The sequence below is a fragment of the Folsomia candida genome, unplaced genomic scaffold (assembly GCF_002217175.1).
Source record: "Folsomia candida strain VU population unplaced genomic scaffold, ASM221717v1 Fcan01_Sc008, whole genome shotgun sequence".
Taxonomy (NCBI): domain Eukaryota; kingdom Metazoa; phylum Arthropoda; class Collembola; order Entomobryomorpha; family Isotomidae; genus Folsomia; species Folsomia candida.
The window spans coordinates 476,579-502,107 of NW_019091200.1; the positions used below are offsets into that span (position 1 = coordinate 476,579).

The 25,529-nt window shown below is 40.9% G+C and overlaps 2 protein-coding genes and 1 long non-coding RNA gene across 4 annotated transcripts; 1 reads left to right on the forward strand and 2 right to left on the reverse strand.

Annotated features, from left to right (window-relative positions):
• Positions 1 to 2,791, reverse strand: LOC110853282. The gene is made up of 7 exons (XM_022101533.2): positions 2,097 to 2,791; positions 1,727 to 2,034; positions 1,484 to 1,634; positions 1,299 to 1,403; positions 761 to 1,233; positions 529 to 693; positions 1 to 458 (listed from the first exon to the last, which is right to left on the reverse strand). The coding sequence occupies exons 1-7, from the start codon at positions 2,161 to 2,163 to the stop codon at positions 174 to 176; spliced, it is 1,554 nt and encodes a 517-aa protein (XP_021957225.1). The 5' UTR covers positions 2,164 to 2,791; the 3' UTR covers positions 1 to 173.
• Positions 2,792 to 3,207: 416 nt separating this feature from the next.
• LOC110852842 (dynein heavy chain 6, axonemal) lies at positions 3,208 to 16,491 on the reverse strand. The gene is made up of 44 exons (XM_035854633.1): positions 16,353 to 16,491; positions 16,154 to 16,269; positions 15,873 to 16,086; positions 15,708 to 15,785; positions 15,372 to 15,643; positions 15,113 to 15,291; positions 14,809 to 15,028; positions 14,584 to 14,740; positions 14,449 to 14,488; positions 14,212 to 14,379; positions 13,905 to 14,147; positions 13,756 to 13,829; positions 13,515 to 13,652; positions 13,322 to 13,452; positions 13,125 to 13,249; positions 12,866 to 13,058; positions 12,644 to 12,792; positions 10,646 to 10,720; positions 10,152 to 10,577; positions 9,908 to 10,080; positions 9,803 to 9,823; positions 9,570 to 9,732; positions 9,341 to 9,509; positions 9,103 to 9,264; positions 8,846 to 9,022; positions 8,739 to 8,769; positions 8,631 to 8,665; positions 8,477 to 8,571; positions 8,121 to 8,402; positions 7,645 to 8,043; positions 7,403 to 7,586; positions 7,197 to 7,337; positions 6,597 to 7,130; positions 6,357 to 6,531; positions 6,065 to 6,276; positions 5,871 to 5,993; positions 5,506 to 5,802; positions 5,219 to 5,447; positions 5,056 to 5,155; positions 4,654 to 4,996; positions 4,342 to 4,571; positions 4,148 to 4,268; positions 3,980 to 4,072; positions 3,208 to 3,899 (listed from the first exon to the last, which is right to left on the reverse strand). The coding sequence occupies exons 1-44, from the start codon at positions 16,375 to 16,377 to the stop codon at positions 3,372 to 3,374; spliced, it is 8,040 nt and encodes a 2,679-aa protein (XP_035710526.1). The 5' UTR covers positions 16,378 to 16,491; the 3' UTR covers positions 3,208 to 3,371.
• A 110-nt stretch (positions 16,492 to 16,601) lies between these two features.
• LOC110852844 lies at positions 16,602 to 25,394 on the forward strand. Of its 2 annotated transcripts, none has more exons than XR_004835471.1 (6): positions 16,602 to 16,762; positions 16,828 to 17,326; positions 17,385 to 17,730; positions 17,793 to 21,609; positions 21,709 to 24,980; positions 25,059 to 25,394. It is a non-coding gene; the product is annotated as an uncharacterized LOC110852844 (long non-coding RNA). The 2 variants fall into 2 exon arrangements; XR_004835470.1 differs by having other exon boundaries at positions 21,709 to 24,291; positions 24,401 to 25,394.
• Positions 25,395 to 25,529: the final 135 nt, after the last annotated feature.

Below are 25,529 nucleotides of genomic sequence, written 5' to 3' on the forward strand. Positions count from 1 at the left end.
TTGTGGCATGGCATGCATCGTCGAATGGCACGATTTTTTATTTTGCAGAAAAACTTATGGATAAAATATGAAAATTTATATTTATGTAAAAACATTTTTTAATAATATAAGAACATACATCCAACAAATTGAGGAATCTACTATCGTAGAAGTATTAGAAATTTTGATTTTTTTCAATACGCCGTCTGCTTGGAACAAATCAGCTTGAAATCCTTATCTGACAAAGGTTTCCAGGCAAAGTTTCCCAAAATTTTGCCAATTTCGCGACCACTCTTTTCATAACTTTTAGCATTGAGTTTAATCCACTGTGTGAAATTATTGTCGAGGAAAAGGTTATGGTGAAACATGAAGTCAATCTTTTTTAAGAGGGCGTTTCTTCGGATGTTAAAGTCTCTCAGGTTTGGCGTCATACTGACGATTAGAAGAGCGGTGGATGTGCTTATCCGATCCCGGACAAACTACGGGATTAAGAACATTGTTGATAAGATGGCATACCAATTTATATACTAATTGGTTCGAAATACTGACCAGACTTGTGAGGTAGATGCACCGCCGACATAAAGTTAAAAGTTGGGCGTCAATTCGATTCACGAATTTTCGAGAGGAAGTAAATTTCGGGAGTCCGAGGTGTCCAAATTCTTTAATACTTTCGGAATATAGGTCAATCACGGTTATGACGGAGGTGGACGAGAACTAAGGACGACAAATTTCATGAAAAAATTAAAAATTAAAAAAAAAAGTTTCCCTATTCTCTCCTAACCTTGGTGAATGGACAATCGTACAGAACCGAGACTACGTTTGCCCTCTCCTGCCAAACCATGTCCTTGTCCACTTTTGACTTTGTTCTGAGAAAAACTTTGAACAAGTGGTTCACTTTAAACCAACTTTTTGCATCGACCCCTTGCGCATATCCGGTATAACTGTTCTGCACAATATGCAGTTCTCTCAAGTGTGCGGCATGAGCCAACATTTCGACCATCTCCTCCCCCAAGTTTTGCGGGGAAATGTAGAGAAATTGTAGGTTCACGAAGCAGGCGGGGTGCAGGAGGCTGAAATGATCTTTCGTGCCGTTGATTAACGTTAAAATTCTGAGATTTTGACACAAAACGGAACAAGCTTCGTCCAAGAGGTGGATTGCGTCTTCCGGAATGAGGAGAAGATCGATCAAGTCGAGACGAAGAAGGTGCGGAAGGTTGGAAATGATACGTTTTAATGAGCAAAGGATGTCACCCCCTAAAATTAGTGAAATTATGATTTTTAGGGACTTTGAAAATTGTGTCAAACTAAATAATGCACACCGGTTCCGATGATATAGTTTTCCGCACGGTTTGGAATATCACAGTAGAAAGTGAAGCGAAAATGTTGTATTTTAAATTCACAGGCTTGGACAGAATCCGGATCAGCTACAAAAAGAAAGACATGTATCTATTAAACTTTAACCTTTTAAGCACGGTTTTTGGCCAAGTCCCTTTGAAGAACTTACTCAAAAATCTTTCCGCATATGCAGAGACATGATTCATAAAATGGTAATGAGCAAATAATCCAAAGAAAGATGTCGGAGTGAGGGAAAGGTGACGAAGGTATTGTCCCACGTGCGAGATTAACTGTTGCGCTCGGTGATGGTCGAGGATGTACTGGGGAAAAATTAGTTGGTGTATTTTCTTACAAAATTTGTCACAAAAGTCACAAATTGCATGCAAATAATTTGCATATGTGTCCAAATTACCCTCCAACTCCTATCCCCATAGTCGAACTTTCTTCTGCACAGGGTGTAGTCATCCATGATAAAATCGTGCCACGGTTTCTGCAAGTAGAAGGCCAAGTACCACTGGCGACACGTGCAGGAGGCGTAATATCTCTGTTGGATGGACAGGTAGGAGAAGATCTTTTCTAAAATGAGGTCGGGAAGGAGGCCCCAGCCAGATTCGTTCACGCCGAAATGCTGAGCTTCCTCCTCCTTCCGTTTGGCTTCCAACTCGGCCAATTTCCAGTTTAAAAATTCCGCAACGCCATCGGGGTCCTTTCCGTGGAGTTCTAAAGTGTACGTCAAAAATAGAGATTTTCGGAGAAAATTGCATAAATTAGAAATGTCATACCTTCCGCAATAGCAATTGTTTCCGTTGTGGACAAGCTTCTGGATGATGATATATGCTCCAGAGCCATTTTTACGAGGGCGAAAATTATAACGATTTAAACGGCTCGATACAACTTTTAATTAATTGCGCATTTATCCGTGGATATGGAAAGATCTAGATTTTGCAAAAAAAATGAGGTATTCTGTAGCCAGCTGCAACTTGTTCCTCCTCACGGTTCACTAAAACACTGTTTGCTAAGACAATAGGCACAATTTTATTAGCTTGAGCAGATATTTACAGATCCCGTTTAGTTTGGCATCGTGCATATGCTCCAGATCCAATACTGACTGATATGTACGGAACTACTAACTAAAACTCTTTCTGTTTACTAATAGTGTTGGGAAAGCACCAGAGACGCGTGCCAAATCGTGAATCTATCTTTAGTTAAGCTAAGCAATATATACTTAGGTATGTATGTACAGATTCGCAAATAAACAGATAACTTTCGATCTTTTAGTATATTGTTGTGCTTATATTTTAGCACATTGTTCCGGCAAAGTCAACCCAAGCGTCCCATACAACAAACTATAGGGTATGGTAATCTGCATGACTTTTGAGATATTTGCGACTTTGCACATATTAGCGATACATGTACAATATGTGACTTGAAACTAATTTATGCACACGCTCAAATGATTATTATATATACACCGTGAAAATATTTGAATTAGCTGAGGTCGATATTCGACTATTTTATGAAAAAAATTTTAACTTGTCCACGTACGAAATATACTGGAAACTTATTCTGTTTGCAGCGTTCTGGTTCGGTGTATTAACTCGTATACAGCTAAAAATAGTCGACTTCTATAAGACATTCAACTCAAACGTTGTCAGTGTGTTTACCCCTTCACTTTCATTTCAGTTTTTGGCAAGGTGTATACGTACATATGACTTATGTTCAGATAAGCTTCCGGAAATTTAATATGCTTTTGCATTTCAATTGTACTACTTGTAAGTGAAGTTAATATGACAGACAAATTGCAACAATAAGCATGGAAAGATAATATCATTATGCAAAATTTAGACTTTTAAATTTTAACATGGAACTATTTATGTGCAAGTAAGCAGATAATTTTTCCTTTCACATTACATCTCATTTATTTGCAATAGACCATACATATCATATTTACTCGATTATAAACACGTTGTCTGCGAATTGAAAAGGTCAAGAAAAATAATCCAAGTTCCGTAATATTATCGAAATACCATATTTATCACAGCGTTACTTGCTCAGTTTTAGTCCGTGAGTTGGCTGAGTAGTGCCGTCCCCTTCAGGATCCAATAGTCTTCTGGATGATTGAGGGAGGGGAGTTGAATTGGTGCAATGAAGTTGGTAGAGTGACCCGTCGTGGAAAGCGTTCCTTGTCGCACGGACGTCTTGTAGAGGGGCGTCGTGTAGACGTTGACCGTCTGGAGGGGGTCCATCGATGGGAGGAAGTGCGTGATGGGGAGGAGCGGGTTCATTTCGCCAGGCAGCGAGTCGGCCAACGTCATCTCGTCCATGTCCCAACGAGCGGCTTCCATAAATAGGCCGTGAATGAGGACGCCTTCCTCGGGCAGCTCGATAGCTGACTCCAGTCTGGGGTCCAACTCCATCATCTCTTCCTTCACGACGGGAACCATGAAAAAGTGAAACTTCAACTGGTCAATGGGAAGGTTGTGGCGTCGGGCGTACGTCTGCAAAACTGCGGTGAGGAAGCCTTGTTGAAAGAAGAAACCGGACAACCAATAGCTGGACGGTGGTACTGGTTTCGTTTGCCAGCCCTGGTTTAAAATTTTGAAAATTGAATTTAAAATGCATGTATTAGAAATGTATTTGTTATGCGTATCTGCATTCAACTCACCCTGATGAAATTGAACCGAAGTTGAAAATCTTTATACCAACTGGCCAAGGATTTTAGGGATCCGTATGATTTTGGTTTCCATAAATCTGGAACCTACGTATAACAAACCATACAAAATATTTATAGATTCTAATAAATTAAAAATACGGAATATGAATTTAACCGAACCTGATTATTGAGGAAAGCTTGGTACATTTTCTCTAAATCTTCGGACATAACGACCAAACCACGAATTCCCTTTTTCAACTGGACAAGTGAATCTTTGATAACAGCAAGCAATTTGTTGAACCTAAATTATGGGGTTGTAATTTATGTAAAATATTTTAAACGAAAACGAAATGATTTCACTGATGGGTTGTTACCGTTCAATTTCTTGCTGGATAAAGATTGTGAGTGACGCCGTTCTGCCCCTCTCGTCCGGAAGGAACAAATACTCGCTACTCTTGTCCAGGTCCAACTTTTCCGGAAGTTTGCTCTCGATCTCTTCTGCCAACTCGTATGCAATTTCGTCACTCGCCGTGGCGGCGGAACCACCCGCCTGCTTTGGTTGGGCGGAGAGAAGTGCGTTGAGAAATGTGGTTGATTCTTGACGCTGGTTTCAAGCAAGAAATTAGTAGTTGCATATCATGGCGTAAACATAAAACAATTGGAGAAAGCTATTATCATAAATAAACCTGAAAAGTGATGGTGGCATTGTTATGCATCCCAAATATTTCTGGTTCGTCCATAATAGGGAGACGATCCACATACTCGACGAACTCGACCACGGTTGGCAAAACGGGGGCATAATAGAGTCCAGAGGGCGAATATTTATGCGTCACACTCAGAGTTGGTGGAGAAAAGAAGATTTTTAGAATTGTGGTTAGACACCGTTGGTCCCAATTGTCCGTAATTCGACCGCCGTAAGTGATTTGACCCGTAATATATTCTAAAGCGTCCCAAGGAATTATGCCGTTCTGACAAAACATGTCCAAGTTGAGGAGACAACATTCACGATCGCTATCGTTGAACTCGTATCTGCAAATTATGTCAATTCAGCAATTACCGCACTTTTTTGTATAATTATAATTTCCTACCGTATGTTCCAACCCAACGGTCCAAACTTCTTCCTTTCTTGGATCACAGCGTGGAAGAAACAAATTCCAAACACTATTCTTCTCCAGGGATCGCCCAGCACTTTAAAGAAGAGTTATTACGTTATCAGTAATTTATAAAAATAAGAATATGATAATCTGTTACTGTTGGCTTCAAAGAATTCCTTTTCCATCTCAACCAGAGCTCGACGAACATTGGCTCGAAGTCCTTTTGGTGGTTCGTTAGTGATTTTGACGCTCTCTTGGAGGATGGACACTGGAAAGGTCGACGTGGGCATGGAGCTGAGGTAGAGACGAAAACTATCCGCGACAGGGTCAGGATTATCGCTAATTTGTTTCACAATAGTTTCTAATTTCGGGAGCCAAGATGACGCCTGAAAAAATGTGAGTTTGTAAAAAAAATAAATCATTTGAAATGCAAGATTTATTTACCAAATGACAATTTTGCAGGAAAACCCAATCCCCAGTTTCTGTCGCTTTCCATATCATTTTCTCCGCAATGGGACCTTGTCCTTGACCAAGGGAGATGGAGGAAACTCGCTCTAACATTTCTTGTTCGGAAGCAAACCGATAAAATCCACCCATCGGATCTGATCCCACGCTTAACACAAAAATAAGCGTGGTAGATTTGTTGATATCTTTAAAAATTTCGTTCAAATCTGCGGCCGGACTTTCTACAAATTTTTGTCCTAATTCGTGCCTAACAAATTCTGTGACGGCTGCAATCAACTGCGAAATGAATTTGAATAATTAATAAAAATTCTAGTTAGAATGTGAAATAGGAATACTCCACCCACTTTTTCTTGAGCTACACATTTGACTAGAATTATTTTCTGGAATTTAGACAACTTTTTATCCCAATTGTCCGTCGGTTTGATAAAATTGGCTTCTTCGTCATCGTCTGAACGCTCAAATAGATTCTGACGCCAGTATTTCAATTAATATCCTTTATCACGTTTCATGCCAAACATTTCATATTTAATTCACTCACAACTTTGAAGCCTCCGATATGAATTCGAACCACGTTCTCAAGTGCAGAAAGTGTAATTCCGTCAAAAATTTGGAATGAATTTTCCAGATCGCAAAGGTTTTCCCATTGTTGAGCCGTGAGCCAGTACGCTGCGCCAGGTTTCCTGGTCCTTCCCGACTCCACGCCGGCTGCGCCACGGAGGAAGAAGCCCCACTCCGCCTCGGCTATGACATCTGGAAACCAATTTAATCAATCACAATTAAGTAACTGCATTATTTAAGGATTAAGAAGAGTATTACAGTTTCGAGGTTACCTTTGCTCTTTAGAACGTCACAGCAGAGCATAAAGCTAAAAATGAGCTTATCTTTCTCAAACAAGCCACGACTAATGTTGGTGTACGTAGCCAGGGTCGTTTCTCTTCGGAGGATTTTTAGCCGTTCCTCCAACTCCCCAGTCTTCTCAGTCAAGCTGATGCATTGATTAAACACCTGAATTAAAAGCATAGAAAAATTATAAATCCACTAATTAAATAACGTAAATTTATTAATGTGACCTGCGAAAAATATTTGAGCGAATATTGGTACATGGGATCCAACTCGGCCAATTGTGCCACCACAAAGTATAAAACACTTCCCCTCGAAGCGACAGGACGGTAGCGTTCTCGAGCTACGGAAATGCTCTTTTCCGTCACTTCCGCTTGGGCGACACGTTTTACAATTTCTGTCGAAGTCTTTTTACTGTTGTTGAGAGTTTCGATGAGCTCTTCGTCATCTAAAATGTTTCCTTCTGCGGCGAACAACAGTTTGAGAATCTTTGTCTCCAGTGACACGAGCATATTTTTGTCAGCATTGATTTGGGAGACGAGTGCTGCTCGCTGTGACTCCAAATCGGGGCGTTCCAAACTGACGACGTCGCTGAGAAGTTGGTCCTCCAGACCGGACGAGGTCACGGTAAAATTAATAATTGTAACTTTAATGCAAACTTCTGGCAGATAGTGAGGATTTGCCATTTTTGTGGTCATGTAGAGACGGAAGTTTGAGTCATAGTCAACATTTGAGTCTCCGAGACGGATCATGGCTCGTCCGTTCTATGTAATTATTTTTTTTTAATGTTAAATTTCTAGTGATTTTATGCGATGGGAATGAATATGCACCTGATAAAAGATTTGTTTTAGGAGGACAGGTTCCAGGGCAGGTTCCAGGGTTTCTTTTACTTCCTCCAGAAGGCAAGGGTGACCCAGACGAATGCAGTTTTCCAGTGTTCTCATAAAATTTCCATCGTTGAATTTCATCACCTAATCAGCGCGAGTATCAGCGTTATAATTTTTTCTACGTAATTTTTAATCGAGCACTAATACACCTTTAGACTTCTATCGCCTTCATTCTGTTTAATCCATCGGTTTGCCTGATCCTGTGGATCAATCATTAGAGGCCAGCGTCGCCCGCGTGTCGCCAATATGGCATTTTCTGTCGAGGTATTGTCCCTCGGAAGACCGTTCGCATTCCAGACGCGAACCTCGAATGGATCGGCTAACGAAATCAGACTACAAAGAAAACAAAATTGTAATAATTCAAGCAATTAGTAAATATTTAATTATTTACTTGAATCCTGGGGTGCACGGAAGTCCATGTTCTACACATTTTGTGCTCCATTGTTCAACCAATTCTTGTCGGTAGTCACTCGTAAAAACGCCAAAATATGCGATACAAGCCGCCCCGATGAAAACGTCGCCAATAATATTTTGCATCTCTTCGTCAAATCTCTGAATTGTTTCTCCCCATCTCGTCTGCTCGGAGGCTAAGGCTTTCGTCAACCGTCCAGCACGGTTTAGTCGAGCAGCGATCAGTTCGAGAGAATCTTCCAAGTCGGTTTTCTCCTTGGTCACATTTGTAAATTGTGTCTGAAGTGCGGCAATCTTCATCTCGACCTCGTTCAATTGTTCCTGTTTTCCACGCAGTGTTTCCATCACTTGATTCAGTTCGGCTTCAGCCGTCAAATAGCTAAACGTGATAAATACACGAGTTATAAATGTGCAATATGTAATTAATTAATATGCATTTAAGTAGTTTGAACTCACCGATTTCGTTTGGGTTCAACAGTCTTAAATATTTTTGCATAGCCGTCAATAGCTCGCACCCAAAGGCAAATTGATTTACAAGCAAGTGACACTTTCTCGACGGATTTTGCATTGAATTTTGGATTGTCAATGTACACTTTGAGTTTCTTGAGGGTATTTTCAGAAATGTTGTCCTTATTGAAGTCGTACAATTTTTTGAGAAAACCAGCATCCGAGAGGAGAAGACGACTCGTGTTCCAATCAGGTTTAGCCCCAAAGAGGATGCACACCGACTCCATCACACTGTGAGGTCAGATAAGGTTACTAATAGTACTTTTTAATTGGTTTCCTTCAACGAATAAATGGATTTTGCTTACGTGCGGACAAGTTCGGGAGGCTTTTGGAATTGACGAAGTTCGTTGATGTCTTCCTTGTTGAGTTGATCGAGAGATTTGACTGCAGCTTCAAGTGCCTGATTAAAAATCAAGAGTGAAATTACATATTTTATTTTTTGCATGCAATATTTTTTACCGGAAGAGCAAGCGCCAAGTCTTTCTGTGCGTCCTCTGCAATGGATAGAAATTTGTTTGGAAATTTGTTTAAAAAAAAACATGCAATGTTATTAGGTAAATATCTTACCTGCAATGGCTTGGGTCTCTATTGCTTTTTCCTACAAGACATGGAAATCATGGAGCTTATAGTTTAATTAACTGTGCTTGGTTTGTATGTATGTTTAGCTATCGTACTTTAGCAGCAGCCTCCTCCACGGTCACATTTCTCCGCACAATGTCCGCCTCGGTTTGATCCTCCGCGAGTCGAACCATAAGATCTTCAACGGCTTGCGATTTTTGAACCAAAATTGGTTCCAACCCTTTTAACTCGATTCGCATCTGTTTCACGACTTCGTTCGTTTCGAGTAATTTCTGAAGAAAAAGTGGAATATTAAATTTTTTTAACGAGATGTCCAACCGTGAAATAAAATATAATTTGTGTTGCACTCAACGGATAACCCATTCTGAATACGAGCCTTCCCCTGGAGAATTTTGTCCCGCTGTTCCTTCAGCATTGTCCCGTAGAGATTAATGAGTTCTAAATATGAGGAGGGCGTCGTGTAGAAGCGGCGGCGCATCTCTTCGTAGTACCGAGCCGCCATCGAGGTCACGCTCTTAAATGGTTAGTAAAAATAGTGTATCATTGAATTAATTTACTTATTCAGGGAGAAATTAAGTATGTTACCTCACCTCATGAACAAAAACGGACACTTCAGCCATGGCTTCAGGGGTGACTTTGTTGAGTTGAATTTTTGACATAAGTGTCACCGCGACGGAAAGAAGAGCTTCAGTTGGCCATTCTGAAAACCAGTTAATCGTACAGCAGTTGACCAGGGAGGGGAACATACGACATCGAATCCTGAAAAGAGATTAATAAAATTGTAATATTTTTTAGAATAAGGGGACTCTTGCTCCTCACCGGAAACTGTCTCCAACCGGACTCATGCACAAAACAATGTGAAGATTGGAACGGATTCGGCGAATAAAATAGTCGTAAAGTTGGTCACGATCCGTTTCAGAAATTCCCAAGTTTTTAGCATCTGCGCGAATCGGGGCTAGCATTCGTTCCAAATCTTCCGGTTCTATGATCAGAATGTAAAGAAAAAAATATTATTCTCATTCATTAAGATTGAATTGTATTTAGTTATTTACCCAGAAGATTCGGCACCTCGCCTGATGAATAACAGGAAAGAAAGATATTCAATTTAAATGTGACATTTAGAACTAAATGAATTGAGATGAAATTTTTTCACGCACCAGAATTCAGGATATTATTGATATCTTCGAGAAACTCTTCGTATGCGATTTGTGTATCTGTGAAGAGGAAGACGATGGGCTCGTTCCTCATTCCGGCCGAGTCGTAAAGTTTCTTGAGATCGTCATGAAACGAGGAGTAATCATAACCACGCATCAGTTCGACTTGGAAACATCTACAAGAGACCAAAATCATAATTATAACTAGAAATAAAATTTGCATGCAAATCTACTAATAAGTTCTCACCGATATCCCGAAATATATGACGCCAACCGGGTCAGAGACTGCTTCCCAGTGCCACCAACCCCCACCAACAACGCATTTCCACGATCCGTTCTCAAAATTCTCGCAATTCTTGCCACATGTTCTGCCGCATCGTAGAAAAAGACGAGATTCATCTCCTTCGGAGTCCCCACGTTGTACTCGTCCAAATAATCGATGAGGACATTTTTAAGCTTTTCCTTGTTCACTATTTCATCATAGACACGATCCACCTTGTTGGTCCCGATCTTCATGAAATCTCCAAATATGATCCCTTTGCACTCGTCCGCATTGGTGAGGACTTTATACGTCGAGGTGCAGATTTCAGCGAGCGAGTTGCAAAAGAGGTGACGATCTTCCGTCGTGGTCAGTCGGTCGTGGAAGACGCGGAGACATTCGTGGTAGTATAATCTGCAGGAAATTAATTTTTAGTGAGCACTACTTTCAATTATTTCTGCACAAATGTTGCTTGACTATACCGAATCAAATGCGCCTTCCTCACAACGACTTCCTTATTTGCCTGCAATATTCCCTGAATGCATTTCGACAAGTCCCTAGACAAGACAAGAATTCCTATAAAACTCAAGTTGATGTTGGGTTAGGTTAGGTATCAACGTTCATGTTAAAACCCGGCTCACGCCAATGTTTACTTCCCTACTCTCACTCAATACTTATTCCCAACCTCACCCAACACTAATAATAAACCACTTTCGTTTTCTAATTTTAATTCATTAGTTTTGACTTAAAGTTTGTTAATTAATAAAAAATAACTCATCTACGATGGACGTGAATTTGAATGTGATTATTGACATCCCCCGTCATCGGCAAGAGATTGTGGTTCGTGACCAAGTTCCAGCATTTTGTCAAGTTTTCAAAATGATCAAACGCGACACTGAAGGAAATAGGTTCTCCAATGACAATGTACATGGTAAGTGTTCAATTATGGCTATTTGCTTGAATGGTTCAATATATATATTTATATTTGGCTAAAAAGAAATATATCTGAATAGATTCTGAGGTTGTGGCAACATTTTATAAAATTGCTCGTCCAGAAATTCCATCTGATGAGGATGAACCATTTATCTACGACTTAGGACGAGTTTCTCCAGAGCCACTTGCAACTGCAGCAGATTCTACACTTTCCCCAGCCGAAGAAGAGATTGTTGTCGACATGGTCAGACGAGCTGGTGACGATGGAATCGAGATTGGTGATTCTGGTCGATTCTTGGTGTGGAAAGATGCAGCTCCAAGAGGTTTTGGACAACCTGTTGCTCGTGTTTCGGGACAATTAAGTCTCAAAACACCAAAAACAGGACAGGGATCACTTTGGAATTATCCCCCAGTTTGTACTCAATTAGGTAACGGTAATAATAATAATAATTACATACATATATATGAATGAACTAAAATATATAGTGATAATATTTTTAATTTCAGGTTGTCGTGCGTTTAATGGAACAAGAGTGAGTGAGCAAAATCCGACATGTTTGAATCACAAGGGCCCCAATACAGGATTCGCAGTCATCGAATTTGGGACATTTGACAGAAATGGACAACGTACTGGAATGGATCATCGTATTCTCTCTTTCACATACGCTAATGGGCAAATGGAAGAACATTTGACCCTAGCCATCCAGTATATCAGAAGACCAGTTGGACAAGAAACAAGAAGGATAATTTTTAGTAATCGGGAGGATGCTGAAAAAACACTCGCTGTTTGGCAGACAGCTGTCCTGTTTCAAATTCTTCGAGACCCTACTTTAGAATACAACTCCACGTCAATCTCACTAGCAATTGGATTGGAACGAGAAGTAAAAGAAGAATTGAGACGAGTTGGACTGGAATTACGTCTCATAATGATGTTGGCCAACAGAGGTGAAGGTGAGAAGATTGAGTTCCCTTTTGGAAGACGAGCAGAGCCAGCTGAAAAATTATCAGACTTAATAACTGCTACTGACGGTGCTCTATATGTTGCTACCGATCCTAAAATCATCTATGGTGGCCAAACTATCAATGCCCAAACAACTAAATTACACTCGGAAACTCAAGGAGATGACACTATTGCCAAATATAGAGCAGAGTTTAACCCAAATGTCAAGATAATTCCACTCGCTTCAGTCCCCAAAGGTGTCAGATCTACTAATTTGAAGAGGATGGAATCTCATCTGCATGTCGGATTGTATGTGGCTTATCTATTCCGCCTAAGAAATCATTTGGACAAAGAGTTCAACCTCACTCATCCACATTCCTTGAACAAAGAGACAACAGCTTCTCATTTTGATGCAAATTCACGAGAGTTGATTCAGAGATTCGTGCTTAAAGAATTTGGAGCTTTGATTGAAATTTTTCCTTGCCCTCATTTCCAATTCATTATTTAACTATGTAATTTTTTGCAAATGTTACATGCACTTTTGTTGTTTGTGTTGAATATGCATATAAATTTCGTTATTAAAGATTCCTTTAAAAATGTTGCAAACCGCATGTTGAAGAGATAGTGCGCCTTGGACGGCGTGGGGAGGAAAGCAGCTGCCATGAATTGGTAAGTCGCAATTGACGCAGTCACAACCGTGTCCGCCATGTCGCGAACTTCTGGGTCAAAATCTTTCAAGAAGCCACGCATAATGGCCTAAAAAAATGGAGAAAATAGTTATATCCTCATAAATTGTGAGGAAACATTTCTATTGGGATTCCTTGTTCACCTTGTAAATATTGTTGAGCACGGTCTGCGTCGGAGTTGGGATGGCCATCATGCAAAAATGTCGGAGCAGACGGGGTGTGACGGCGTTCCTTCCGCCTCCGGGGGGTGCACAAGCCGCCGATAGGATGACATTTTGCAGCTCTCTCCAGTACATTTTTGCTCGGTCGTAGCATCCGTTAAAATCGAGAAGTTGACTGGAACGAATTTTAATGAAGTTTAGTCAATTATTTTTTAAGGGAGAACTTTAGCTATAAAGTTACCGAAGGAGTTCAAGAGCTGGTTGAGCCCCGTAGCGATCCAACTTTGGCATGTTGACATCATCAATGAAAACAATCACTTTTTTTCCCATTGGTGCCGAGAGGAGGGACTTTTTCCGCTTCTCCAGCTACAACCACAACAAATATTTCAAATTTATAAATCCGCTAGCACTTTGTGCGATAAATACAAATTAATTCACCTTTTCTTCAATCATTTCCTGTGTACGTTTGCTGGTCGTTTGAGCCGAAAAGTTCATGAAAACGGGGAGATAATTGTTCGGACCGGAAATGGTGGTGAGGACATATTTTGCGATGGCAGACTTGCCCGTGCCTACAGAAATAGGCATACGTTAAGTGCGTCCAGTTGATTTTTTATTTTGCTAATTATAGTACCAGTGGGTCCCGTGAAGAGAACTGCTCTGTTAACTGAGAGTAAAAGTTCCATGAGATATCCGAATCTAACGGTGTCAACGGTGGGGACAAGCACGTCGACAAACGGGACGGACGATTTGTATACAAAACTCGGCATAACTGAAAACGTAAAATGATTGAAATTATTTATTTTAAGTCATAAAACGTGCATTGAATATTTAGTCAAGAATATTTAGTCCAAGTCATATGACAAAATTTTTACCAGTTTCCCACGCATCCATCTTTTTAGTCTCCAAATTGTTAAAGTAACCCCAAAGCAGGCCAGATTTTGGCATTCTGAAAACAAGACCAAGTCTCATCCTCAGTTATGCACGATTAATTTAATTGCAAACCCTATTTTTTTAAACTTACTTGCACAACTCCTCATTTGCGAACTGTCCTCGAACAAACGCATCAAAAGCTGCATGGTATCGATCCTGAAGATTACTTCCGATAGACCAAATGTACGCAAAGAGGAAGACTTGAGACGTTTGTTGAAGAAGACGAGGCAGTTCCATGTCAAAATCAAACGTTTTCTTTTTCAGGATAGCCTGGAGAATGGCACACATCATGGAAATTTTCCCCATGACGGATTGTGGCATCACTTCACCTGCCCTGTAGTAGAAAGACTTATGTAATATTTCACACTCATGTAATTTCTGAAAGAAATCCAGCTTACACGCAATTTTTTCTGACGAATGAGAAACCACCGTCGACATATTTGTCAAAGAGCTGGAGAAGATAGTCTCTGATGGGGGCTTGGGCTGAGGTCAGATTTCTCTGCATCCACGACTGGACGAAAGGCTTCCACCCCATCTCGTTCGGGTCGACGTACACCATTCCACATCTTGCATGCAAATTGCCGTAGTGAATTTAAAAAAATAAATTACAAGTAATAACATGCAAATTTGCATACCTCGAAACTGTGGCAGGCGACGCTTGAGCCAAGTCTTGAACTGTACGTACATAATATTATATATTTTTTAATTTCGTCAATTTGTTTGCCTTGTTTTCCTCGTGCATTGAGCGATGTTTTGAACAATAAATTTACCCTCAAACATCATCCGAACCCAATTTGTAAGCTTGATGCGTTCAGAATTTGCTAGGCAGAGCATTTTATTATCGTCCAACACGGTGTTCATGTTTTCAATCCAGATGGCATCGACAGGGCCGTCGCAAATGATCCATTGGTGGTGGGTCATCTTGGGCTACAGTTAATTATTTGATGCTTATTTTATTAACTTTTTGTATTTTCTGGGCGATTTTGTGCACATACCAGGACAGCATTTCGAACCATGATTCCCAACAAGCCGTCATGCCACTCGAAAGTGAGGGGATTTATGTCCCCGTAGAGTTCTCCGATGGCGACGGCTTTGGGGTTGAGAATGTACGTGTCGACCGGTTGGTAGAAAGGATGGTCAACTTTTGCCTGGTACAAAGAGGTCAGCGCATTCTTCAGGACTCCGTAGATTGCCGTTTTGCCACCTCCGGTAGGCCTGCAGTTAAAATTCATTCATTTTGCATGGGTAAATTTTATATACGATATTTTGAAACGATAATTAAGATGCATGCTGAATTACCCGACCAACATGACACCATGTCGGACCACCATCGTTTCGTAAAGCTGGATAACTTTCCGAATAAAACATTCCGGCGCTTGGAGTCCTTTCTCAAGCGCACAACGGACAGATTCTCGTTGCAAAAGACCATAATCTTGCTCGGGAATCACGACACCAGGGAAAAGATCGGCTATGATGCCCTGATATAATTATTTTCATTGAATAATGCAAGTTTTAACCGGACGAGTTTGTGTCCGCAAAAATAACAATAAGTACTCACGTGGAGAAGAACGGCGTCATGTGCAAGAAATTTTGGCAAATTGGAGTCTCTCAATGCTCGAATAAGGACCACATTTTCGTTAATGTCTGGATTTGATCGTTTCAAACTGCCAGCCATAACGAGGACAGATTTCACAGCTCGCATTCCAAAGTCATAATGGTCCTGTTGGGATAACTGTTCCGAGCAGAGTTTGTACATTTGGGTCATTTTGTGAGCTAAGGATTTTGAGGATTCGAATCCTTCCGAGTATAAAATAACTTCCGCAATGAGGGCTGCAAAATAGAAATATGCATAATTAATTAACCAAGCCTCATTTAGGTTTATTTATAGGCTCACTATAATCTGGAACCATCATTGAAATCGGACGAAACAGGGACTTGAGATTGTCCGGTAACTCCGTACGTCCAGCATAACCTGAGCGCAATGAGTAATATGATGAGCACAAAAACTTAACGAATAAGAAATATTGCCCCAAGTGACGCCACTCGGGAATAAGGATACCTGGATTCATGGTGATAAAAGCAGCACAAGTCCGAATAAGTTTTATTTCATGTCCTTCAAACATGAATCTCGAGAGTCGTGCCACTTTAGCGAGTCGAATAGTGATAAGTTGTTGCGCAATGACGGACAAGACTTCAATGTCGATTCGATTAAACTCGTCGAAACAGCACCACCCACCAGATTGGGCTAGACCGGAAAAGAATCGTCCCATCATCTAAAAGAATAGCAAATGTTCCCTAAAAATTCCCTCAAAAAAATGTTGTGACGTAATTGATTGTCACCTTGTAGTCAAGTCCTTCCGAACAGTTGAAGACGACGCACATGAAGGCGAGAGATTTCGCCAAATCTTTTGTCGTCTCGGTCTTGCCGGTTCCTGCCGGTCCTGCCGGCGCTCCACCTGATCTCAAACATACGACTCATTAAATTTTGGAAGGACTTTTACCTCCTCCTTTTTGATTTCATGCCTTCATATTTCTTTACCTAAATCGAGCTGCAATGCTCCCATTAAACACAGATAGCAACGATCGGTTAGAGCTGAAAAAAATTTAGTTTATTAGAAATATTATTCATTTATTTTTAGAACTAGGCGTTTAGCCTGTCATACGACAGATAGAGCCACCTATGGAGCCACACTCACGCGATTCAAACAGTAGCGGAGCGAGTATGCTCATGTGTGCGTAGATGGCTCTATACCGGTGAGCAGGCAGCCAGTCAACACTACGCTTTTATATATAGGATGAGTGGCATAGAACTGTTCAACCGGGAGTAGTAAAAAGACGAGTAAAAACTTTGTGTTTTTTTATATTTGTTAACAAATATTGTCATCAATTCTCAAAACAATGTCATCGAACAAAGTAACCTCACCCTCTCCGGTGACTGAAACTGATAAGGTAAACAAAATAAGGATAGGATATAATACAGAAATTGTCAGACAATAATAATGTTGTGTTCATAGGTTTCTTCCTCCTCTGCTAAGAAGGCAAAGTATTCCTGGGAAATGATTCCCCAAGAGCCACCTAAAATTGATGACCTCCCACCGCAGTACAAAGGCCGGACCATTGTTGTGAGGGAGGTAAGAAAGGAGTGGAGCTCAGTGGGCAAGGTCATGAACATGAATAAAAGAGACAAACATGAGGATAAATCAGACAGTGGCGTGGGAAAAATAAGGGACACATTCTACGCTCTTGTTCGTCCAAAAGAAGAAGGGGATGAATTTGACTCTCCTGACTTCGCAAAATGTACTCCAGAGGGTTATGCCGAGAAGGTGCTGGAGCCATTAAGTAAAAACGAGAAGGAGGAGGCGATCAGGCAGATCAAGGCATCCAAAGATGGAATAAAAGTGGATGATACAAATAAACATCTGGTTTGGCGAAAAATTGCTGCCTATGAGAGACTAGTTTTGGATGATCACACAAATGATAGTACCGGAGGAAGAGTTATTTGCATGTTTGATGGTGAGAAATTTGGTTCATTTTATTAAAAACTGTTTTCTAAGTATGTATTTGATTTCAGAATGTTTCAAATATCTGGGGACGTCTGGTGCATCCCCATTTTGTCACTCCCATAAGAGCAAGTGGGAATACGTCGTTTCAGATTATGAAGACAAAGGAAGCAGAATGACAACATTTTTTCACGTCATAACCCCTTTACATACGAAGATGCGGAATGGAAGGCTAAACGAGCTAGTATGGCTATGAATAATATAATTACTGCCGGTGGGGATTTACAGTTTTGGAACAGTTACGTTAAAGAATTCACAGATGCAAAGTTACCTCCTCCGACTTGTACTGAAATTCTTGGTCAAAGACGATACTTTTCAACAGAAGAAGAGGCCAACAAAGTCTATGCAGCGAGACAGGTACTTAATTTAAACAATTAATTAACTCATTCAGTTGATCAACATTTTTTATCATTTTGTAGTTTGTCACACTTTTGAGAAAACTAGTCCCAGCAACATCAACATTTCGCTATTTGAATAAGAATGTAGCGTTGCCAAATGGAGCGGAGAAAGAAGTATTAGAAGAAATGAAAAATTGGGGAATGCAGCTCGGTATCTCCAAATACTTGGGTCGTGAATTCAGGGCTACCCTCCCTTACCCCTTTGGTAAAGAACGAGAAGGAAAAGACGTGATTTCTTCAATGGTGGTGACCAAAGAGCGTGGGGCACTCTACGTGGTGTCTAACCCACACATTAATTATTTCGGGAAGACCCTAATTGGTAAAAAGCTTCATTTGGCCACTGGTGATCAGAATGACACTGTGACCAAATACAGTTTGATGGAACATCACCTTCCCTGGGAACTGATTCCCTTGTCCTCTTGTCCTGTGGATGATTTGGAGACAAACGAAGCTCATCTTCACATCGCGAACTCTTTCGCCGACCTTCTTCATCTACATCAACAATTTGTCTCAGACCCCCCTTACACTTCTCCAGCAGGATCCACTCCTTATGACGCCTATCCTATCTGCCTTAATAAATTCACTAATGCCAAGTTCTTGGATGATACTTCGTTCACCAAAATCAATCAGTTTATGTTAAAGTGTTATGGAGTTGAGATCTACATTGGTCCAACGTATTAATTTGTAGCCTATATGTACTATTTTCAGAATTTGATTTAAATGTTACCTATTACCAGTAATGACAAGTCGGGGTGATGCGCCCAGATATTCGTAGCCATAATTGTACTGAGCATTAGCCATTTTAGCTACGACAACCTCCTCCCCAGAATTCCAGTAGTAGCGGAGTTGCTTCAACCATTCAAAATTGGAACTAACCAATGAATCAACATACAATGTAGATGTTAATTTAGTAGGAAGTTTAATTTCTGTAGAACGAACCTGGTTTCTACTTTTTTCACCACGAGACTTGTGATAATGTCTCTTCCGTGGACGTCGATGGTGATAAGGGCGCAGAGAACGGCTCTCACCAGTGGAGGCAGCTGACCTCGCACCATTGCAGCAAGTTTTTTGAGATTCTGTAGAGTTGATAGAGAACAAATGGGTAATTGATGAACAAGCAGATTTAGTGAATGAATGGACTTATGTACCTCAAAATTCTTCTTTTCGAACTCTCTCATCCCTAAAATTGAGTTCCCTGGGCCTAGAATGTTACGATTATTAGTATTAATTGTATTCCTAAGAGTGGTGTGACCATGTCCGTACCGTCAAGAATCATGTGGACGATTTGTGCCCACATTAATTGTGAGATGGATAGAACGCACTACACAAAGTGATCCAAATTATTAGTACTGATCATTCTGATTTCCTACAAATAATAATAGAATGGCTGACCTGTGATGGAAAACGCTGCACCCATTCCTCCCTTTCCATCAAGTGCCAATCTGTGAGACAATTCCTCATGCTTCGTTTTAGGGAGGCAAACATGGCATCCTCCACTTTCCCCAGCCATTCCTGCAACAATTTGCAAGTAATACGGATAATTGCAAATCACTTAATTAACTCTTAAAGTATGTATGTACCTCCACGTTTCCTCTCGTTTTGAGCCCCTTGGTTAAAGCTACTCTTTCCTCCTCTGGGGAAAACATGGCCGTAATGTCCTTCACCACGGCGGAAGCAGGACCACCAAACGTCAATCTTTGCACAGCGTCGAAGCATTTTCTCAAATGGGGTTCTGTAAATTAAAGACAGAAGAATGGTTATAGAAAAGACCAAGACTCGTTTCACAGTGAGTTCATGTACACACTTACGCACAGCCGATGCGTTTCGAGTCTAATTTCAAGGAGAAAACAGATGGAAAATTACTTTAACTCGTAAATTATCATATATATTGTTAAATACTAGCGAATCTCACTCACTTGAGCCAAGATTTCCAACAACTCCTCATTCGAGAGGAAGTAAAATCGAGGAAAGATGACTCGTTTCGACTCCAAATAGTCATCAAGGCACTTCATGATCTGCTCCAACAATTTGTTGCTAGAAATGAACACTTCGAGCAATCCGGGTGTCGTGGCCGCCTTCAGAGCTAAGGGGTTCTAAAGACGTCCCAATCGAAACATGCATTTGTAAAATCGTACATATTATTTAATATGTACATAGCATGCCGATTTACTCTGTTCGTTTTGGACATGATTTCCCTCCACGATTTATCCACCTGGGAAAACATTTTTGCCTCGCTTGGCAGTTGTCGTTGAATGTCCGGTGCGGAAAAGACGGATTCCAAATGAATCCAATTCCTTTGGCAGTTCATCCACTCGTCTAATGTGTTTGAAAATAGATCGAGAAGCTTGACCCATTCGTCCACCTTCGGTTTGATTGGGCCGACATGTCTCGATGACGAAATCGTGGTCATGTGGATGAGAGAATCGTCCAACAAAACTTGAATATCGTCCGTCCCACCAAGAATGAAGACGTCTCTTTGATCCTTATGTGACAGCACGATGAATTCCACGTCCTGCCAGGAATCCTCCACCTTTTTCAGTAAAGCTTCCAAACTGAACTCACTACTCGCTTGGGCTGACATTTCCTGAATAAATTCCGCAAAATCCGCAATCCCCTGATCCGTGAGCTGTAGAAGAGTCGTGGTTGGGTCCGTCAGCGTTATCCCCATCTTGGCCTCCATCACGTTCCAATGTCTCTGTCGAATATTTGGGTTGTGCAGATTGGCAATCCAGGGGAGCTGGAAACGCATATTGTCCACTTTGTCCTTGAGAATGGGGACGACCTCGTTGGGTGGCAGACCTTTCTCCAATTGCTGGATACTCTTCACGTAGTCATTCACTTCTCGCGTCATGTTCTCTGGAACGAGGGTGGAAAACGGGGTGGCGTCCCACTCCTTCTTTTGAACGTCCCATCTCGCAAGGGAATCCCAAAGTTGGTGACGAATCTTGGTGAATACGATGAGTTTGTCGAGTTCCTCAAAATCTGTGACGTCAACTTTCAACTTTTTCTGATAGGATGTAAATTTTGCCGCTTTTTCTTGATCGGCCAACAAAATGTCGCGAACTTGAGTTAATTTGTGGCTCAGAATGATAGGATCAGAGGTCGGATTGAGGACTTCGGGGGCCTGGACGACAACTCGGATTGTGTTCACGCGACCCCAAATCTCTTCCGTTTCAATTCGAAACTGTTCCATTAATTCGGCCATGAGTTTCTCCCTGTTGGCGGTTTGTGCATCGATAAGTTCACGCAGAGTGAGGAGGGTGGGTTGTAGGGATTCAAAGCCGGCTAAGTCTTCTGGGGTGGACTCGATTTTGTAGTCCTCCATCAGATCGAATAACTCGGCAGTAATGTCCAAGTCTTTTTCGATTTCTTCCATCTGCATGAAATTTTAGCTATAATATTGGCATGGCATGTCAATAATGTGCAGTTTATCACTCACCTCATCCGAAATCTCCTCCATGTACATTAAATATTTTACATAATCGTCCGCCAATTGGGGATAAGTTTGAAGGTGGTCAATCGCTTTCTGCATTCTCGCCGTGGACTCGACCACATTTTGCGCTCCAACACTTTAATTAACAACAATGGACAAAAGCTTAATTTTTATATCAGTAAAGATCGTCACTCAACTCAATAAACGGCTTAATTACACGGGCATGACTTCGTCAAGAACGTCCAGACATCGTTGAATCGTCGGATTGGCATGAGCTCGGAGAATGGAATTGTTAACGCGGAACACACCCATCGACTTGAGATCTTCAACCTTTTCCAGAGTGGCTTTCTGCTCCCAAAACTTTTCCAGCCAAAGTTGAAACTTTTGCACGTCTGAAATAACAGGGTAAAATCAGTAATTTTAATTTTATTAGCTTTGCACAAGTTCTAATTGCCTGTCTCATTTCGAAGAATGTCCAAATCTAGCTTCTGATTTTCTAAGCAGAATAAACGAATCGAGTTGAAGGCAGCAATGTACTGGTCCGACATTTGAAAGCTGTGACGGAGAATTAGCTCCCCAATTGTTCCGAGGCCGTCTAAATCATAATCCAGATCTAAAAAGAGTTTGAAACTTGGCCCTTCTCCGCACGTTTTAGGATCAACGTAGCCATTAATGATGGGTCTGCGAGAGAGAATAAGCAGGAAACAAATTAGATGCGTACATACATACACAAGCTGAGATTATTTTTATGAGTAATAAATTTATGTGCACTCACTGCGTGTACGGGTTGAATTGTGAAATGGAGAGCATATTGTCGTACGAAAGAACGGCGTCACGCCACGCCCCCAGCACGGTGTACCAGCCTTTGACATACTCCACGATTGAGGGAGAGAACACTAGACCTTCGTCGTTCCAAAAGCAACCAATGTCAAACATGGGTTCCGCTACCCCCGAGAGAACTGGCGACCCAAACTATGCAGGAGGAAGAAATAAGTTGCACATTAGTTCAGAAAGTTCAAAATCTTTTTGCTTTGTGAATTATATGTAAATAAGTTCAACTCACATGAAGATCAACGTTGTGCTGCAATTCTGTGAAAGCCTCCTCGTCTTCAAAATCTGCGTAATATGGTTCCGGAACGAACGGAAGTCTAGCGTGCATCTCCAAGACGAGTAGAAACATGGAGTTCTTCAGTAATTTGTGATAAGCCCTGTGCCACAGAATAATAATCAAGACGTTCAATAACTCTTAACAAAATACGTGTAATTTTAATTATTTGTGTCAATCACCTCTGAACCAAATAGTCGACTAGGCGAATAAAATCCGTGATGCGTTTGCACACTTGGCGTTTTTTCTTTTGTTGTGAAAATGATAACCATTGTCCAGGATAGTCGAGAACTATGGCCAAATTCTGGTGGTAAAAGGATTTATACAAATTTATCCATGAATAGCGTCTTCTGAATTTATTAAGCCAAAGGTATGATTACCTTTCCCAAATGCTGGACAGGCATCTCCAACTGTTTCATATAAAATTCCATCTCTTCTGGATACTGATCTGGAGAGAATCCTTCCTCAATAAGGGCTGCACGACAAGCAGCACCCGTCATTTCTATCACCATTCCTTCAAACGCTCGAAATCGTGACCCCACTCCATCCAAATGACGAATCTAAGGAAATATCAACCAGTTTCAATAAATATGTATGTTTCACAAAATCAATCTTTATCTTTAAAATTTTGTATGCGTACCTGAGACTGGACAAATTCTGGAAGAGCGTACGTTTCCCCATGTTGAATGTTGAGGAGTGACATGGTCGTCAACTTTTGACACATTTTTGCCAACTCTAACAACATAATTCGAAGGGGACGCTTCGTGAGGAAGAGATCGCGAGCAATATTGAACTTAATATTTCTCATCTTCTCCTCTCGGACTATGTAACGCCACAAGTAGAACGCTTTCCAGACGCGAAAGTTGAAGAAAAATGGAAGCTGTACAAAAATTACTCACTGAATATCCGTGAATTAAACATTATTTAATTACATGTCGCCTTCATACCGAGCGACATTTGTCGTAACATCGCATGTGGGTGTGGATGTGGAGCATGGAGATAAAGTCGGCCATCCCATTTGCAAAATACAAAGCCCCGTAACGACTCACAGTGTAGTGGATTCTGTTCCCAACTTGACTATATTTTACTATTCTGCAAAAAGCAATTAGAGACATTAGGTTTATGAACTTTAATATAAGTTAATTAATTAATAAACGTCTCACTTGAGGTTGTAGGGATTGTACTCTGGATGAGAAAATGGCAATGAATAGACGACACAAATGTAGTCATTATTGTAGTGTTTTTCCATTCGTAACAAAAGCTCCACGAATTGGGCTCGAGATAGAGCAACGCCTTCCGGAACTCCCCACAACTTTTGGGTGTCTGAAATTTAGGGAGTATTTTTAATTCATAAATCATATGCATATGCAAATACATAAATTTATACGTACCGATCGCACTACGAACAATTTCTCCTGGAGGGAGGCACTCTTGATATGCCATAGTTCTATCCAAGCATTTAGGATAGCCTGGGATTCCTCTGTGACCCACGTAGCGTTCTTTTATGCTCACTGGCTTCTTGGCTTCCTCCTCCAACACTGAACAAACCCAAAATTATTGATGGTGATTACGAAACAAAGTAAAATTGTCGAAATAATTAATTACGGCAAAGCTTCTCATTTAGCGACATATCAGATCCGCCCACCATCGTTCCTCCCTCTGTGAAATCGTCTTCATTAAAATGCTTCCACTCGGGTTTCTGTTATAATTTGCAATTCATAATTTAGAATAGATTTAGAATAAATTCCTAATACTCCAACCCACCACGACTGACGGCATCGCCTCCAACACAGCTTTGTTCTTCTCCAATTGATCCGGACAAATGCTTTCATCCTGAGGACGACGTAATCTGGTCGGCAATTTGGTCGCGCTTCCAGCATAGCAAGACTGTTGAGATGATTTTTCTAGGGTTCGACGTGACGTTGCGCTCACCACTCTGGTCAAAGTGGCCGAAGATGACCCACGGCAAACGTCATCTTCAGGTTTCTTTTTCAATTTTTCGGGTTCCACTCTGAAAATAAGTGACACCAGTTGGTTATTTTTTAGTTTACTCCCCGACCTTCTCAACTTTTAGAGTACTTTTGTTTGCAGGGCACTCTTCTCAAATTGCGTCTGGGTTTCGAATCCTCATCGGACGACTCCTGCTCAAAAATGCCTGGAAAGAGGATTCGTTTCTTGAGGTAGAGAATGTCCTCCTCTCTCGGCTTGAGGTTGTGGTGAAGTTGGTCCAGACGGGATACGCCGGCACGGGAAGAACCTATCGATGTCTGCGAGAGTTGGAAAGATGGTCCCATTTCCAGCGTAAAATTTGACTCTGATGGTGGCAAGATCTTATCCCTGGGACCAGAAGAATAGATATTTTGACCACCAGCAGCACCACCACCACCACTTTCGCGATTACGTGAAGTACGCTTTTTTGGGTGACTTGTTCTAAAATAAATCAGAACATGGTCAAGGAACGGATAATCGTCATGTCATCACAATCGTCACCTTTTCGGAGGACGTGATTCTTCGTCCTCCTCTGCTTCGTCCAACGAAGGTCGGCCGGGTCCGTGAACTATTCTATTGTTTACCATGCTCTTTCGAAGGAGACGCATAGCTTTAGAATCAGAATTTCTGGCAGGTTTGTCCTGCTCGCTCTCAACGTGATCCATTATGATCACCAAGACTTGTGAGTGGTGGCTCGGGCTCTGTTATAATTTATTGATATTGTTTTTAATTGGCGTTTAATGTTTAGTTTCACTTCTAGTTCAGCGTACGAAAAATAATATATGGAAATCTTGAGTAGAATTGGTTATGCAGGCTGGAAATAAACGTGAGAATATTGACCAAACTGCCGAAAGACGGAACGCTCCGTTGCCGTTAGTTACCAATAAGAAATATTCACAAGAGAACGTAATGATGATTCTGCAGACATGCATAATCTATAATTTTTCCATTAAAATTATCACATTCACAATGTTCCTAGTTTGGCTTCTTTACTGTACAAAATATAATGATAGCTACATGCCAAAATAAGTTGGTTATGAATATTATTTTCTTTAGTTTTCTTCATAATCCTAATAAATCCATGTTCAATTTTTTATCCATGCTGAGTTTTACCATCCATGAATATATTTCGCATAGCATATGTAGCTATGATAATTAGCATATCTGATGATTTTCCTACGTACGTAAAATTTCAATTTTTTTACACGTACATAAGTTATACATATAAATA

Excerpts from the sequence above, each read along its gene's own strand:
- LOC110853282 (XM_022101533.2), bottom strand. The coding sequence starts at position 2,163 with ATGGCTCTGGAGCATATATCATCATCCAGAAGCTTGTCCACAACGGAA. Across the intron at positions 694-760 it reads ACGATTGTCCATTCACCAAG|TTCTCGTCCACCTCCGTCAT; the intron begins GTTAGGAGAGAA and ends TGTCGTCCTTAG. Across the intron at positions 459-528 it reads GCATCTACCTCACAAGTCTG|TTTGTCCGGGATCGGATAAG; the intron begins GTCAGTATTTCG and ends TTAATCCCGTAG.
- LOC110852842 (XM_035854633.1), bottom strand. The coding sequence starts at position 16,377 with ATGGGAGCATTGCAGCTCGATTTAG. Across the intron at positions 9,265-9,340 it reads TGTCCGTTTTTGTTCATGAG|AGCGTGACCTCGATGGCGGC; the intron begins GTGAGGTAACAT and ends TAACCATTTAAG. Across the intron at positions 7,338-7,402 it reads AAGGCGATAGAAGTCTAAAG|GTGATGAAATTCAACGATGG; the intron begins GTGTATTAGTGC and ends CGCGCTGATTAG.